Below are 16,367 nucleotides of genomic sequence, written 5' to 3' on the forward strand. Positions count from 1 at the left end.
TTATTCCTGAACTTATTTAGGTTTGCCCTAACAAAAGGGTTGAATACTTATTGACTCAAGACATTTCAGTTTTTAATTTTTAATTAATTTGTACAAATGTTGAAAAACAATTCCAATTTGACATAACGGGATATTTTGTGTAGGCAGGCCAGTCAATAGTTTTTCTCAATTTAATACATTTTAAATTCAGGCTGTAATGCAACAAAATGTGGAAAAAGTAAAGGGGTGTGAATACTTTGAAGGCACTGTATATTAAATACCTTCATTTTCCATATGGGCTGGCCAGCGACATAATCCATCACCCAGGAATATGTGGTTAGTCATCTGTGGTAGTCATCTGTCATAATATGGTTTTGTATTATTCTCAATAACAGAAAGCTTCATATGTGTTCTCAAGCCATTATGATACTGTTTTGTCTTTTTATAGTGGCATTGGATGTGTGTATTTGCTTGTCAACCTTCCTATGCCAGTTTTCTATGACATCAGCCCTTTGGCACATTCTCTACTCCGAAGAGGCCCTTGCTAGTAGGAGAGTATGTATTGTAAGGAAGGTGTTGAGCACACAGTTTAATACTTTGGGGCTGCTGATTAACAAGCTAAAGAGTTCAAACCAACAATTAAAACATAGACACATGCCTTTAATGTAAGGGTTGACAGTGCCACTGATATTTGAATAAGATCAAGTAACTTTTTAAAATCTGGATATTTACCATTTCAACCCATCCCACGCTGCACTCATTATTAGGAGCAGGGTTTAGTGGCTTGTTTGGGAGTCAACATTCACACATGAAGTAAATTATTGGAGATATACAGTAGCTGGTGGCTATATGGACTATCTTTACCTCGACAAAACAGCAGTGACTAACAGCAAATGTCTGATTTGTAAAGCGATTGAGCGATAATGTATTTGCCTCTAACTTCTACCAAACATTAGGCCAAACTATATTTATCTAGTTCTGCCTAGGAAAGTAGTGCCCCCTATTGGACAACCAATACTATTGTGACCTAGGTTGATGGGTATAGGCTACTCACATCTTCACACACAGAATCTGAGATGAAATTCATGTCCACCACAGGAGGTTGGTGGCACCTTAATTGGGGCGGACGGGCTCGTGGTAACGGCTGGAGCTGAATGGCATCAAACACATGGTTTCCATGTGTCTGATGCCGTTCCAGGCCATTATTATGAGCGGTCCTCCCTTCATCAGCCTCCTGTGATGTCTACCACCTTTATATTGGATCTGCCATCATCCAGGAGGGACATATTTTATTATAATTTTTTGTTGGGGAACCAGTCGGATAAAAACACTCCAAACAGTCTAACCGACCGCTCAGAGGCGTCCGCATAGTTCTAAAGCACACCGTTGCCTCGTTTTGTATCACTTTCCAATGATAACACTTAGGAGAGGACAAAAATGCCATTTCAGAATGTGGGGGGGATATGTCCCCACCGCCCCCAGTGAAAGCTGCACGCCTGCCATCATCACATAGGAAAATCTAAAATTGTAATACATGAATTATTTAATAAACATACAACTCAAATATTACTTAATATTCTTATGTTCACATTGAAATAAAGCCATATTCTCAGAAAGCTAGGCAGAGCCAGCCACAGCACGAGGATCAACAATGCCCCTAATGATGTCGTTGGTTTTCTGGGCACCCTGCACAAGGGACAGCAGCCCCACCCTGTAGACAGCGTGTCCTTTCAGACGCAACACCTTCACATCCTCCTCCAGGAACTCAGCTGAGGGGAGATAGTTGGGAAGATATGAATTAGAAAAAAGTGAGTTGAGGTTTCAAACCATTTCAAAGCTGATTTCCCACCCACAATTGAGTGTAGATAAAGAAAACGTCAGAAATGCTCACAGTCCACCAGGAGTCTGCTCGGCTGAAGTTGGGGATGGAGTCGTCCCAGTGATATGCTATCATTCAGATTTTTGTTATATGACAAAATATTAATCAAGACCTGAAACAAATAGCACAATGAAAGGTAATGAAATTACAAGGACATTAACTTTTAGATAATGTTCATGCCTTTTGTTAAAGAGTATGTTTGTTTTTTTACGTGTCAGACCTGGGTGACACCACTGAGGCTGTGCTCTCCATTAGAAGATCCCAGGGCCACATAGGATCCACATTTACCTAGAGATGGTATCACAATTGTTGGCATAATAAATGACAGAGGCCGCTTGCCTGGCTGGACCCTGTTCGTCTGCAAAGAAAACAAGTGTTGATATAGGATATTTTTACAAAATGGTTGTTTCTCTATCTGGGGCTAAGATTGAAAGTGTAGAATGTTATGTTTATACATTATACAGCCTAAACTTCCATTGTACTGTGGTATGTTGTTACCAGGTTCGATATGAACAGTCCCTGGGTTTTAATTGGCCAGGAGAAGTCCAAGATCTGGCTGTTCAGGAGAATGCCTGAAGGGGTTAATATTCTACTTCCAAAGGGCCTGTTCAGTGAGCTGAAACATTTAAAAAAATTAACAAGTGCAAGACTTAAGCTATCCCACACCATATCCATAATGCTAATGTAAACATGTTATCTCCTTCAGGTAAGCTCCTAATCACAGCACCTGGTGACAGACACAATGATGTCATCGGGACCCATCACGACCACCTGGCTAGCCACAGCTCCACTCGGCAGGTCATAGACAGTAGAGTAGTGTCTGGGAGGAGATGCCTGCGAGTCACTGATCAACTGACGGAGCACTACAGCCTGTGGCTTGCTTTAACAGAGACACAGATATAAGGCATATAGATCAGAGGACAATTGTTCACAGAAATTCCTGTCATTGCATTTCAGAAGGACTTAAATTGCATGGCTAATCTACTTAGAACATGGTGAGGAAGTGAATGCACGCTTGTTAATGTTTACCTTAGCATCTTGGAGATGAGTGCAGAAACTGATGGGGTATACACAGGGTCTCCGAGCCCACTGGCCATAGTCAGGGCCGCTTTCAGTGACTTCAAAATGAATACAATACACTTTTATTAGGGGAACCTTTTCTGCACTGTAAATGACATGGGTCTCACTTCAGAGCTTGAGATACAGTACCTCAGCAATCCAGTGGTTTGCGCTATACGTTGTACCATTCCCATTCAGGTGGAAGTCCTCCAAAATGTTGAGGGCTGAGATCAGAGCAGCACCAATAGAAGGGGGAGGCGGCACTAGAACTCGAAATCCTGAGGGAGGGTGTTGCCAGGAAATATTATGTAGACCTGAGGAGGCTGGTCAGGGGAGGACAGCTCATAATAATGGATGGAATGGAATCAAACACATGGAAACCATACAATTCATTATGTTCCAGCCATTATTATGAGCCTGTCCTACTACCCATTTAAAGTGCCACCAGGCACCACTGGTGTAGACAAAATATTATGTCGACAAATGCAGCTAATCCCAACATACTGTAGAATTGTCTTGTTTGTAGGCTACTTCCTATAAAGAGTATGAAGTATGACTATGTTTACCCTGATACAGGCCTTCAATTGGCTGCTCTATGACTGCACTATAGTTGCTGAGATCCTCCTTGGTTAGAATTCCTCCATTTTCTTGCACCTAAAATACAACACAGGTTAAATATGCGTATGATTTAATGCAATTTGCTGAGGGCTATGTTCTTAGCTAACGCATTTATTTACCTCACTGGCCATTTCCTGTGTTAGAGTCCCACTGTAGAATTCTGATACCCCAGCCTCCAGGACAGCAGCCAGACTTGGTGTTTTCATAAGAGAGCCGGGGGACAGAGCTTGGCCTCTTGGCAAGAACATGTCCCTGAAGCGCAATGACATATTCTGACCTTTCACCTTGGTTATGGCCTCTGCTGCAGGGTTAGACAAATATCAAAGTCTACTGGTGAAAACCTGCAATTGGTCTAATCTTGTATTGAGGATTTCATACAGATTGTACAGGCATGAGAAGTAAAACAGTAAGAAATAGACTTGGTATGATTGTGAATCACTCCTTACCAAGTCTGTGAGACACATTAAAGCCATCTCTGGCTACATTGGCAGCCCTGGTGACGATATCCTCCCATGACAGTCTAGGGTGAAACAATAACAACCTAGTATATGCTTCTGAACACAAACATAAAATTGCACATAACATAACGACAACACCTCACCTTCCATACAGTTTATGGGCTTGGTACAACCCTCTGAGCAAGCCTGGCACACCTACAATCAGACCTGGCTGGATGGTTAAGGAAAGAGGTTACAATTTAAAAATCTCTTTTGAAGCCTCAGTGTACATGTTGCATGACTATCTGAGACTAGCCACACAATTTGAGATAATAGTTCAACACATTGTGTTATCCTAAAAATGAAAGAGCTACAATAAGTTATGTATTTTTACTCATACACTGTTGTCATACAGCACATCACCTTTAGCTCTGGGTCAATTTGCAGGATCTCCTCCTTGATTCCAGAGGGTGCCGTTTCCTGGAAATTAATCACCTTCCTAATATTCTTCCGGATGTCATGAACCAGCATCACCCCTCCCCTACAGAAAAATACATAATTAAGTCAGGTGGACAATAAATGTCCTGTCCATCCACATGATAACCTCTGGACAATCATTATGCAACATATATAGTGCACTTGCCGTTAACTTTCTCAAATGCATTAGTCACTTACCCGCCAATACCTGACGCATGTGGATGGACTATTCCCAGGCACAGGGTGGCAACAATGGCAGAATCCACACTGGAGCCTTGTTCATTCAGCACCCTACGACCAAGCTCTGTACAGTGTTCATGGTCTGTCACCAACACACTCCCTCTGAAGACCTGCTGACCCCATTATAGTAAGAACGAGGATAAAAAATAAGGTAATAAGTAAAAGTTGTTCTAAATAGTTTCTATACATTTTTCTAAGTGAGAACATACCTCATTTGTCCCTAGATAAATCTGCAGGACCATAGCGGTGGTGACTGCTATGGCAATGATGAGAGAAGCAGCATAGATGGGTATGATGGTATCCTGCCAAGGGCCACACCTACTTGGTCCCGCAGACGGCAGGTCCTTATCCATCTCTCTAAAGGAGGACAAGCTTAGATCAGCCAGGTTAGGGTGCTGGCTCCCAGAGGCTAGATGTCTCAGGGGCAATTCTTTTGGGAGACTGCTGAGGTCTGGAGCAGGACTGAGGCCGCCATGGAGTCCTGGAGGAAGAGATTTTAGACCCTGTCAGAGTGGAGGTGGGCTAAAAAGCTACTGTACATGTGTGGCAATTTGTGGTTGATACAAGCAAGATTTGACTTGACATCATGTAAGTAGCATTGAGTTGCTACCAAACCAACTACCTGTGTTTCGGTTATGCTCATTCTGAAAGTTTCCATTTTGCCCTTTGGTCAATGTGTCATCCACAGTCAACTGAGGTAAGCCCTCAAAGCTCTTGTAACCAACTGGGGATTGTCTGCTACTAAGTTTAGTCTCAGGACTCACATCCATTTCCCCTATGTTCACACAGAAATAAGCAGATGATGTACAATTACAGACACAGGATTACCCTCTCCCTTCCCATCTGATGACTAGCAAACCTGCAAGTCAGCATGGTGAAAACAAGCTATACAATAAAGGTACAACACATGACTCCTGTTTTTTGGGGCGACGTACTGAAATGAAATTTAGAGTAGATGCGCAGTAGAATTTAGAGATGCACAAAAACAATTGCACTGTGTTACTAATCTAGAAGAACAGAAAGTATAACACAGTTTTATGAGCTCTCCATTGCTAGCTTCCCTCTTACCTGCCTTAACACCTGAATAATGACAAACGGGGTAAGAATTACTCAGCCAATCAGATTGGCCAATTAAGTAACCAATTGATCAGCCTTTTTTTTTTTTTAAGTAGTATACACTGAGCTGTTTCTATAACCATCTTTTACATATTGTGTCGTATACCATTGAATTGGTTTACATTAGTAATGCCTTTTGGTCACCAAATAGCCCTGATCATGCAGTTCTGACACTAATGGAATAAAGGAACAATGGTGCAATCATGTGGGTCATCCTTTTTATTGCTATATGAAATGTTTTTAACACACACAACAATCTGACAAAATACATACGTGTAATGATACAAATACCTTTTAATTTCCCTCAACATATGTTTTAGCAAACATTTTTTGCATAGACTTTGCACAGAAATATGCATGCCACTGACAGTTTTGCCATAGCCACAAACTATCAAGCCTACAAACATATCTCATTTGATATTTGTATTTATTATGGATCCCCATTAGGTCTGCCAAAGCAGCAGCCACTCTTCCTGGGGTCCAGCAAAATTAAGGCAGTTTATACAATTTTAAAACATTACAGTACATTCACAGATTTCACAACACACTGTGTGCCCTCAGGCCCCTACTCCACCACTACCACATATCTACAGTACTAAATCCATGTGTATGTATAGTACGTATGTTATCGTATGTGTGTGTGTATGCATGTGTCTGTGCCTATGTTTGTGTTGCTTAACAGTCCCCGCTGTTCCATAAGGTGTTTTTTAATCTGTTTTTTTCAATCTAATTTTACTGCTTGCGTCAGTTACTTGATGTGGAATAGAGTTCCATGTAGTCATGGCTCTATGTAGTATTGTGTGCCTCCCATAGTCTGTTCTGGACTTGGGGACTGTGAAGTGACCTCTTGTGGCATGTCTTGTGGGGTTTGCATGGGTGTCTGAGCTGTGTGCCAGTAGTTCAAACAGACAGCTTGGTACATTCAACATGTCAATACCTCTTATAAATAAAAGTAGTGATGAAGTCAATCTCTCCTCCACTATCTCTGTGTACATCCAAGGGCCATCCGTGCTGCCCTGTTCTGAGCCAATTGCAATTTTCCTAAGTCCTTTTTTGTGGCACCTGACCACACGACTGAACAGTAGTCAAGGTGAGACAAAACTAGGGCCTGTAGAACCTGCCTTGTTGATAGTGTTGTTAAGAAGGCAGAGCATTGCTTTATTATAAACAGACCTCTCCCCATCTTAGCCACTACTGCATCAATATGTTTTGGCCATGACAGTTTACAATCTAGGGTTACTCCAAACAGTTTAGTCATCTCAACTTGCTCAAATTACACATTATTTATTACAAGATTTAGTTGAGGTTTAGGGTTTGGTGAGTGTTTTGTTCCAAATACAATGCTTTTAGTTTCAGAAATATTTAGGGCGAACTTATTCCTTGATATGTTCACATCTTCATTCTCTTGTCATGTACAGTACAGGTTCAAAAGTAATTTTTAGCTGCCAGTGAACAAGTGACAATTCCAAGTAACAAGCTTAGTGTTTTGAATCAAATGGGGTAGATAGGATTCCTTTGGGAAATACCTTAATCTACACAATATTGAACTATGCAAAATGTGTTTGAATTATGACTTTATTTCACTATACGGAAATATGCTGCCAATCAATTTATGTTGCATTTGTGAAGGTGTCTGAGCATGTCTGTTTGTGTGTGCATGGTGTGAGCAGATTAAAGGTCCCTGTTGTTCTTGTGTTAAAAGCACTCCCTGGTGCTGGGTGTTCAGTGGCTGAAGTTGTGGTGGCCTGGCTGTTGGAGGTAGGTTGTGCGTGTGCGGGGTGAGTGGCGCTGAGCTCGCTGGCGGACACAGTTCTGCCGCTGGATGCAGCTCCCTGTGAGGTGGTGGCGGTCCACCCGGGTCTGAGCCCTCTGGACACGAGCAACCTGCGAGACCTTAGCCAGCTGTCCAGCCATGGACACTGATACACGAATGATCCGGCTGGGGCTGGTGGTGCTTCTTTGGACTGGGACCTCTGGTTCTGACATCCTGCAGAGAAACAAATGCTTGTAAGCCCACAAATGCACACCCACATCTGTTCACATATACACGAGGACAATCAAATATTTGGAATCAGTGGCAGAACACGAATATTGTAAAATGCTTTGACAACTTCCTGTGTCAAATGCACAAAAGTCTCTCTCACCTGACGCCAGTTTCTGAGATGGGTTCAGTCTCCTCAGTGACAGGTGAACTTCTGTAGATAGATGTGTTAGCACACTCCACTACCTGCTCCTCCAATGGGTTCACTTCTGTAGAGCAACAAGAGAGCCAGCATTACCAACATTTCCTCTAGCAGAGCACACTATGTAGCTACAGTCCAACCACTACTTCCTGTGAGACTGACCTTGATGGTTGATCAGAAGCCACCCTTCCTCAAGCATTTCTGCAGGGGTGGATGTCCTCTGGTCTGTAGAGATGTCATCATCTCTTCCAAAAAACAGACTTGTGAGCCTTCTGAACATGACTGGGTTCTGTTCTGTGCGGCGGTTGAAGGTGTTGTCTCAGACTCTGGGTCACAGACTTGGTTGTGATGTCCTTTCCTCTCCTTTCTTTGGCAGGAAACTTAGACGTAGCAGCAGAGGCTTTGGGTATCAAAATACTTCTCACAAAGACCTGGTTGAGAAAAACATTGTCATAAAGTCTGGGTCCCATAACTCAAACCTGCTGTAACAACATTGTCCCCTCCTCCCAGCTGCCCACTGCACTGAGGCTAGGATACACTGTCACCACCGATAAATTCACGATAATTGAGAATTTCAATAAGAATTTTTCTACGGCTGGCCATGCGTCCACCTGGCTACCCCTACCCCGGTCAACAGCCCTGCACCCCCCACAGCAACTTGCCCAAGCCTCCCCCATTTCTCCTTCACCCAAAGCCAGATAGCTGATGTTCTGAAAGAGCAAAATTTGGACCCCTACAAATCAGCTGGGCTTGTGTAACGGATGTGAAATGGCTAGTTAGCGGGTACGCGCTAATAGCGTTTCAATCGGTTACGTCACTTGGTCTGAGACTTGAAGTAGGGTTTCCCCTTGCTCTGCAAGGGCCGCGGCTTTTGTGGAGCGATGGGTAACGATGCTTCGTGGGCGACCGTTGTTGATGTGTGCAGAAGGTCCCTGGTTCGCGCCCGTGTCAGGGCGAGGGGACGGTTTAAAGTTATACTGTTACACTTGACAATCTGGACCCTCTCTTTCTAAAAGTATCCGCCGCAATTGTTGCAACCCCGATTACTAGCCTGTTCAACCTCTCTTTCGTATCGTCTGAGATCCCCAAAGATTGGAAACCTGGCCAAGGCTTTTGACTCTGTCAATCACCACATTCTTATCGGCAGACTTAACAGCCTTGGTTTCTCAAATGACTGCCTCACCTGGTTCACCAACTACTTCTCATACAGAGTACAGTGTGTCAAATCGGAGGGCCTGTTGTCCGGACCTCTGGCAGTCACTATGGTGGTGCCACAGGGTTCAATCCTCGGGTCGACTCTTTTCTTTGTATACATTAATGATGTCGCTCTTGCTGCTGGTGATTCTCTGATCCACCTCTACGCAGACGAAACCATTCTGTATACTTCTGGCCCTTCTTTGGACACTGTGTTAACCAACCTCCAGACGAGCTTCAATGCCATACAACACTCCTTCCGTGGCCTCCAACTGCACTTAAATGCAAGTAAAACTAAATGCATGCTCTTCAACTGATCGCTGCCCACACCTGCCCGCCTGTCTAGCATCACTACTCTGGACGGTTCTGACTTAGAATATGTGGACAACTACAAATACCTAGGTGTCTGGTTAGACTGTAAACTCATTCCAGACTCACATTAAGCATCTCCAATCCAAAATAAAATCTAGAACCGGCTTCCTATTTCGCAACAAAGCATCGTTCACTCATGCTGCCAAACATACCTTCGTAAAACTGCCTATCCTACCGATCCTTGACTTCGGCAATGTCATTTACAAAATAGCCTCCAACACTCTACTCAGCAAATTGGATGCAGTATATCACAGTGCCATCCGTTTTTTCACCAAAGCCCCATATACGACCCACCACTGCGACCTGTATGCTCTCGTTGGCTGGTCCTCGCTACATATTCGTCGCCAAACCCACTGGCTCCAGGTAATCTATAAGTCTTTGCTAGGTAAAGCTCTGCCTTATCTCAGCTCACTGGTCACCATTGCAACACCCACCCGTAGCAAGTGCTCCAGCAGGTATATTTCACTAGTCATCCCCAAAGCCAACACCTCGTTTGGCAGCCTTTCCTTCCAGTTCTCTGCTGCCAATGACTGGAACGAATTGCAAAAAAAATAATAAAATAAAAATAAAAAAAATCACTGAAGTTGGAGACATATCTCCCTCACTAACTTTAAGCGTCAGCTGTCAGAACAGCTTACCGATCGCTGCAGCTGTACACAGCCCATCTGTAAATAGCCCATCCAACCAACTACCTACCTCATTCCCATATCTGTTTTTCTACTATTTTGCACACCAGTATTTCTACTTGCACATCCTCATCTGTACATATATCACTCCAGTGTAAATTGCTAAATTGTAATTACTTCGCCATTTATTTCAATTGACTGATTTCCTTATAAGAAATGTAACTCAATAAAATCTTTGAAATTGTTGCATTTATATTTTTGTTCAGTGTATTTAAACAAGTATACTTAAGATATACCAAAAAAAATCCTTTATTTGTATGTTTAGCTCACATAACATAATTTAAAAATATGCATTAAGGTGTCTGTAATAGAACAAACGTGGCAAAAACAAATGTAGACACTAATGACATAATTTTTATAGCTTCCAAAATATTTTTCTACAACGTGTGGGAGTACCAAGATGGAAGCATGGAGGCTCCAAAACAGCACCCCTCGGGTCATCATTTTGTGTATATATAAATAATTGTCAGCTACTAAACTGAGCAAATATGTGGCCCATTGCAGTGTTTCCCAAACTCGGTCCTGGGCCTCCTCCCACTAGGTCCAGGTGTTGGTTTTTGCACTAGCACTACACAGATGATTTATATAACCAACCCATCATCAAGCTTTGATTATCGTTCCTGAATGCGTCAGATGTGTATGCAACTGACGTCATTATTCAAAACCTAAACAACAGCTTGAGCAGGAATCAAGGAATGGACGAGGCTGGGATACCACTGAAAGGCTAAACAAACCATTTCACGATGACAAAGAAAACCTGAACATTAGCCTTATATCAGCAGAGAAAGAACTTTGAAATTAAAAACTGGATATGAAAGCTAGGCCTACTCCTTTGGTGCAGGTGACATAACACCAAAGTCTCGTCTGAAATTGGGGCAGTTGCAATGACAGCCAGCGGTAGTTCAGCGACCGAAAGACTGGATAATAATAGAACACAGACATATTTAATGATCTCCTTTTTGGAAAGACGCCCCTCTTGCGTTCATGTTACAGCATTGGAGAATGCCTGTCAATTACAAAATTCTGCAAACTGTGTTCATAAAGGACCGGTTTGGATGCACGCAGATGATAGCTATAAATAGAAAGACAAACGGCAAATAAAACTTACCTATATTCACAGAATATTTCCCAGTTTGAGTAGGACATTCTGTTAACCCCAAAATTGTATTTGATGAGATGTTGTAACCGATTACTTCATTAATGCGTTTTCATTTGATGAGTTATCGGTTTATACCATCTTTTTTTCCAAAGATGTGCGTCTGTTCTTGATTCTCTGTATGGTCTTTGGAACTGTTTCTTTCCAAATGTAATCAAAACAGCTGATCGAGTAACGCAGCAACGGTATCCCCCTCCCGTTCGAGGTTTAGAACCAATCACGCAGTTAAAAAAGATACGGGTCTGCCCCTCATTTTGTGCAGACCTACATGGGCGTATTGGCCTTTTATGTTAAAAGAGTTGCACTTGCAGCAGTGTTGTCTAGGCTTGAGGGGATTACCTTAAATGATCCTAAATTAACTGTTATTATTAGTGCTAAAATACTCACACCAACACCTCTGCAAAAGGACCAGCAGCAACCTTTGAAGGCTCCCTCGTCGTCACCTCAGGATTCTAATACATTTTTGACTAGGCCTATGCATATAGATTAGACCTATTATTGCATAAATGCTTACGTATTTTCATTATTAGGCTACATCCACCTTTTTCAAAACGTCATTATTAGAATAAGTTGTCAACATTCTTGGTTATTTAACTATTTCTCTCTTTTTTTCAAGAATTCTCATACATAGTAAACGCAAACCCTTTATCCATTGACAACAAGTTCTAAAGCTAGGTAGGCCGCGTGATGTGTCAAATTGATGATAGTTATTAAGTGTGTTACAATGTATACAGCCTACAATGCATTCAATTCCCTTTCGTGCACTTGATTTGACGCAGTGGGATTTTTTTTTTTACTGTGGCTAGGGCGGGATCTAATTTGAAAGTCGCATTTACAACTAGCCAGTGAAAACCTCGCGAGAGAGAGAAACTATGTTTGCGTTCGTAATTTCAGAGCACAGAATAACTGAGGAATTTACGAACGTGCAAAACCCTTGAAAATGACCTGTGTCAGTAAATGTACTTACATTGTTACAGTCACCAACGCTCTAGATAACATGTACACAGCATAACTAGGGCGAGTGAAATGAGGCGTTCTCTCATTTGTGTCTGGAAGTAACTAGCCAACTTTAGCCAGTTTGCTTGGGTGCTCGAGTGCCATTGTGAGGTCAGAAAGCTCGGATCAACCCTACTTACTCCTTGGCCAGAGCTTCCAGTGTGCGCTCTGAATTTATGAAAGGACAATCTGATAAAGCTCTGAATTTACCAACGCACTCTGAGCGCCCTCAGGAACTCTAGAGTGAATTTATGAACACACCTTATGTAGATGTCAGATAAGTGCAGTGTCAGTATATGGCCCCTTTTTGTTAGCTGAACTCATATTGGTTTTATACACTGCTCAAAAAAATAAAGGGAACACTTAAACAACACAATGTAACTCCAAGTCAATCACACTTCTGTGAAATCAAACTGTCCACTTAGGAAGCAACACTGATTGACAATAAATTTCACATGCTGTTGTGCAAATGGAATAGACAACAGGTGGAAATTATAGGCAATTAGCAAGACACCCCCAATAAAGGAGTGGTTCTGCAGGTGGTGACCACAGACCGCTTCTCAGTTCCTATGCTTCCTGGCTGATGTTTTGGTCACTTTTGAATGCTGGCGGTGCTTTCACTCTAGTGGTAGCATGAGACGGAGTCTACAACCCACACAAGTGGCTCAGGTAATGCAGCTCATCCAGGATGGCACATCAATGCGAGCTGTGGCAAGAAGGTTTGCTGTGTCTGTCAGCGTAGTGTCCAGAGCATGGAGGCGCTACCAGGAGACAGGCCAGTACATCAGGAGACGTGGAGGAGGCCGTAGGAGGGCAACAACCCAGCAGCAGGACCGCTACCTCCGCCTTTGAGCAGGAGGAGCACTGCCAGAGCCCTGCAAATGACCTCCAGCAGGCCACAAATGTGCATGTGTCTGCTCAAACGGTCAAAAACAGACTCCATGAGGGTGGTATGAGGGCCCGACGTCCACAGGTGGGGGTTGTGCTTACAGCCCAACACCGTGCAGGACGTTTGGCATTTGCCAGAGAACACCAAGATTGGCAAATTCGCCACTGGCGCCCTGTGCTCTTCACAGATGAAAGCAGGTTCACACTGAGCACGTGACAGACGTGACAGAGTCTGGAGACGCCGTGGAGAACCTTCTGCTGCCTGCAACATCCTCCAGCATGACCGGTTGGCGGTGGGTCAGTCATGGTGTGGGGTGGCATTTCTTTGGGGGGCCGCACAGCCCTCCATGTGCTCGCCAGAGGTAGCCTGACTGCCATTAGGTACCGAGATGAGATCCTCAGACCCCTTGTGAGACCATATGCTGGTGCGGTTGGCCCTGGGTTCCTCCTAATGCAAGACAATGCTAGACCTCATGTGGCTGGAGTGTGTCAGCAGTTCCTGCAAGAGGAAGGCATTGATGCTATGGACTGGCCCGCCCGTTCCCCAGAACTGAATCCAATTGAGCACATCTGGGACATCATGTCTCGCTCCATCCACCAACACCACGTTGCACCACAGACTGTCCAGGAGTTGGCGGATGCTTTAGTCCAGGTCTGGGAGGAGATGCCTCAGGAGACCATCCGCCACCTCATCAGGAGCATGCCCAGGCGTTGTAGGGAGGTCATACAGGCACGTGGAGGCCACACACACTACTGAGCCTCATTTTGACTTGTTTTAAGGACATTACATCAAAGTTGGATCAGCCTGTAGTGTGGTTTTCCACTTTAATTTTGAGTGTGACTCCCAATCCACACCTCCATGGGTTGATAAATTTGATTTCCATTGATAATTTTTGTGTGATTTTGTTGTCAGCACATTCAACTATGTAAGAATAAGAATATTTAATTCATTCAGTTCTAGGATGTGTTATTTTAGTGTTCCCTTTATTTTTTTGAGCAGTGTATATAGGTCTAGATAAATATTTTGTATTGTTTCTATAGGTCGATTGAATTGAATCATGTTTCCATGATTACAGTTAGATGCTAGTATTCTACTTACACAGTCAGCATTGCTCAACAGTCAGATGTTAATTGGTTATATTTTAAACAAAAATAGTTCCACAATCAAAGACACTCGGATGCAGTTTTGCAGCAACTCTGTCAATTGGTGTCAATGTTTTTCTTTCATTTTGTCACAGCAAAGTCTGGGTGACTTTCTCAGTAGGCGTACACACACACACACACACACACACACCAGTGGCGGTCGGTGCCATTTAAGATGAGGGAGGCCAAAATGTTTTTAATGAGCATGGCCTTATTTCTATTACAGCATATTGGATGACTAGCATTCATATTCCATTCACCCAGCTCAATGTAACATCGATAGGTGTAGGCTACTACGTGCTACTTTAATTTTCCCTATACCCATCATGAGGTTGCCACAACCTAGCCTATAAGTTTACGACGTAAACAGGTAGAGAGAAATTTGAGTAATTAAGGTGACAGATACATTCAATACCGCCTTGCACACTCTTGCCTGCATTGAGCTGATCTAGGGTGTAATCATTAGTCCAACAGTTGCAAACAAGAGTTTTTATTGGACAAATTCAGGTATGTTTATCCCCGTTTGCTTCCGTTGAAGAAAAGTTTTTCAACAGAATCGGCGGAATGAATACACCCCTGATCACACGCAAACACAGTTCACTTTCATAGCAGCCACATACAAACAGCATGATCCCTTTTATAATTGTATAATTCCTTCTCACATCTACGCGCTCTCCTCCTCTCACATTTTCCCTACGATAGTGGGCAGACTTCAGTGCACAATACATTAGCTGTCTGTGACCAGGCGAAAAAACCTTTCCAAGCCAAATCTTCAAACCGCTACACACAGCCTACATCGTTGTCATCATGTTAGCTAGCATCTTAGTCAACATAGCTACTAGAACTAAAGTGTTAGTAAACCGCTACAATCATGCAGTACAGTGTACAGTCAGCAAGCAGTTTAGTAGTTACACTGGTGGGCCCTGGTGCCATTAAATTAATAAAACCAAAAGCTTACCTTGACTTGGAAGAGTTCCAGTGTTGGATAGCCAGCTAACTAACATATCATCCCTCTCTGTTTGAGCCAGGTGTTTGAGTAGGCTAACTAGCAAGAAGCATTCGCTAGCTAAGTAAGTGAAAGTTAAAAAAAAATAAAAAAAATAATGATCCTTTATTTAACCAGGTAGGCTAGTTGAGAACAAGTTCTCATTTACAACTGCTACCTGGCCAAGATAAAGCAAAGCAGTGCGACACAAACAACAACACAGAGTTACACATGGAATAAACAAGCGTACAGTCAATAACACAATATAATTTTTTTTTTGTCTATATACAGTGTGTGCAAATGGCGTGAGGAGGTAGGCAGTAAGTGAAAAAAATACAACCAAATATCCCTCTCTTGCTTCTTAATTTTTTAAGAAATTAAGTTGTTCAAAACTGTTCAACTATTGTCTTTCTCTCTCTTTGTGTCAACTACTCACCACATTTTATGCACCGCAGTGCAGTGATAGCTAGCTGTAGCTTATGCTTTCAGTACAAGATTTATTCTCTGATCCTTTGATTGGGTGGATAACATGTCAGTTCATGCTGCAAGAGCTCTGATAGGATGGAGGACGTCCTCTGGAAGTTGTCATAATTACTGTGTAAGTCTATGGAAGGGGGTGGGAACCTCAAGCCTCCTAGGTTTTGTATTGATGTCAATGTACACAGAGGACAGGAACACCACGGTGCTACCCTACAGAGTGCGGTTGAGGCTACTGTAGATCTTCATTACATAACGGTGTGTTTAATCAATTATTTGGTTACGTGAATATGTTTAGCATAGTTTTATCTAAAAATTATAACTTTTGAAATGTTTCACTATTTTTATGAAATTCACTGAGCAGGGTTTGGCCTCCTCTGAGGAGCCTCCATTGTGTCACACACACACACAAACACACACACACACACACACACACACACACACACACACACACACACACACACACACACACACACACACAC

The 16,367-nt window shown here is 42.8% G+C and overlaps 2 protein-coding genes across 10 annotated transcripts; both read right to left on the reverse strand.

Annotated features, from left to right (window-relative positions):
- Positions 1-1,504: 1,504 nt before the first annotated feature.
- LOC139556680 (glutathione hydrolase 7-like) lies at positions 1,505-5,790 on the reverse strand. Of its 8 annotated transcripts, none has more exons than XM_071370936.1 (16): positions 5,758-5,790; positions 5,312-5,464; positions 4,899-5,170; positions 4,648-4,799; positions 4,396-4,513; positions 4,137-4,204; positions 3,982-4,055; positions 3,655-3,836; positions 3,484-3,571; positions 3,068-3,195; positions 2,888-2,976; positions 2,586-2,738; positions 2,357-2,474; positions 2,079-2,216; positions 1,871-1,970; positions 1,505-1,748 (listed from the first exon to the last, which is right to left on the reverse strand). In XM_071370936.1, exons 2-16 carry the CDS (start codon positions 5,457-5,459, stop codon positions 1,597-1,599), a joined length of 1,980 nt encoding a protein of 659 aa, XP_071227037.1. In that variant the 5' UTR covers positions 5,460-5,464; positions 5,758-5,790; the 3' UTR covers positions 1,505-1,596. The 8 variants fall into 8 exon arrangements, 7 of the variants coding, with proteins under 7 accessions (XP_071227037.1, XP_071227034.1, XP_071227035.1 ...); XM_071370933.1 differs by having other exon boundaries at positions 3,068-3,240; XM_071370934.1 differs by having other exon boundaries at positions 3,068-3,240; positions 3,655-3,833; positions 4,648-4,802.
- A 219-nt stretch (positions 5,791-6,009) lies between these two features.
- LOC139556755 (tumor protein p53-inducible nuclear protein 2-like) lies at positions 6,010-11,947 on the reverse strand. Of its 2 annotated transcripts, none has more exons than XM_071370939.1 (4): positions 11,784-11,947; positions 8,151-8,419; positions 7,950-8,055; positions 6,010-7,792 (listed from the first exon to the last, which is right to left on the reverse strand). In XM_071370939.1, the coding sequence occupies exons 2-4, from the start codon at positions 8,266-8,268 to the stop codon at positions 7,528-7,530; spliced, it is 489 nt and encodes a 162-aa protein (XP_071227040.1). In that variant the 5' UTR covers positions 8,269-8,419; positions 11,784-11,947; the 3' UTR covers positions 6,010-7,527. The 2 variants fall into 2 exon arrangements, with proteins under 2 accessions (XP_071227040.1, XP_071227039.1); XM_071370938.1 differs by lacking the exon at positions 11,784-11,947 and adding an exon at positions 11,349-11,709.
- Between the last annotated feature and the right edge of the window lie 4,420 nt (positions 11,948-16,367).

Source organism: Salvelinus alpinus, chromosome 2, assembly GCF_045679555.1.
Source record: "Salvelinus alpinus chromosome 2, SLU_Salpinus.1, whole genome shotgun sequence".
Lineage (NCBI taxonomy): Eukaryota > Metazoa > Chordata > Actinopteri > Salmoniformes > Salmonidae > Salvelinus > Salvelinus alpinus.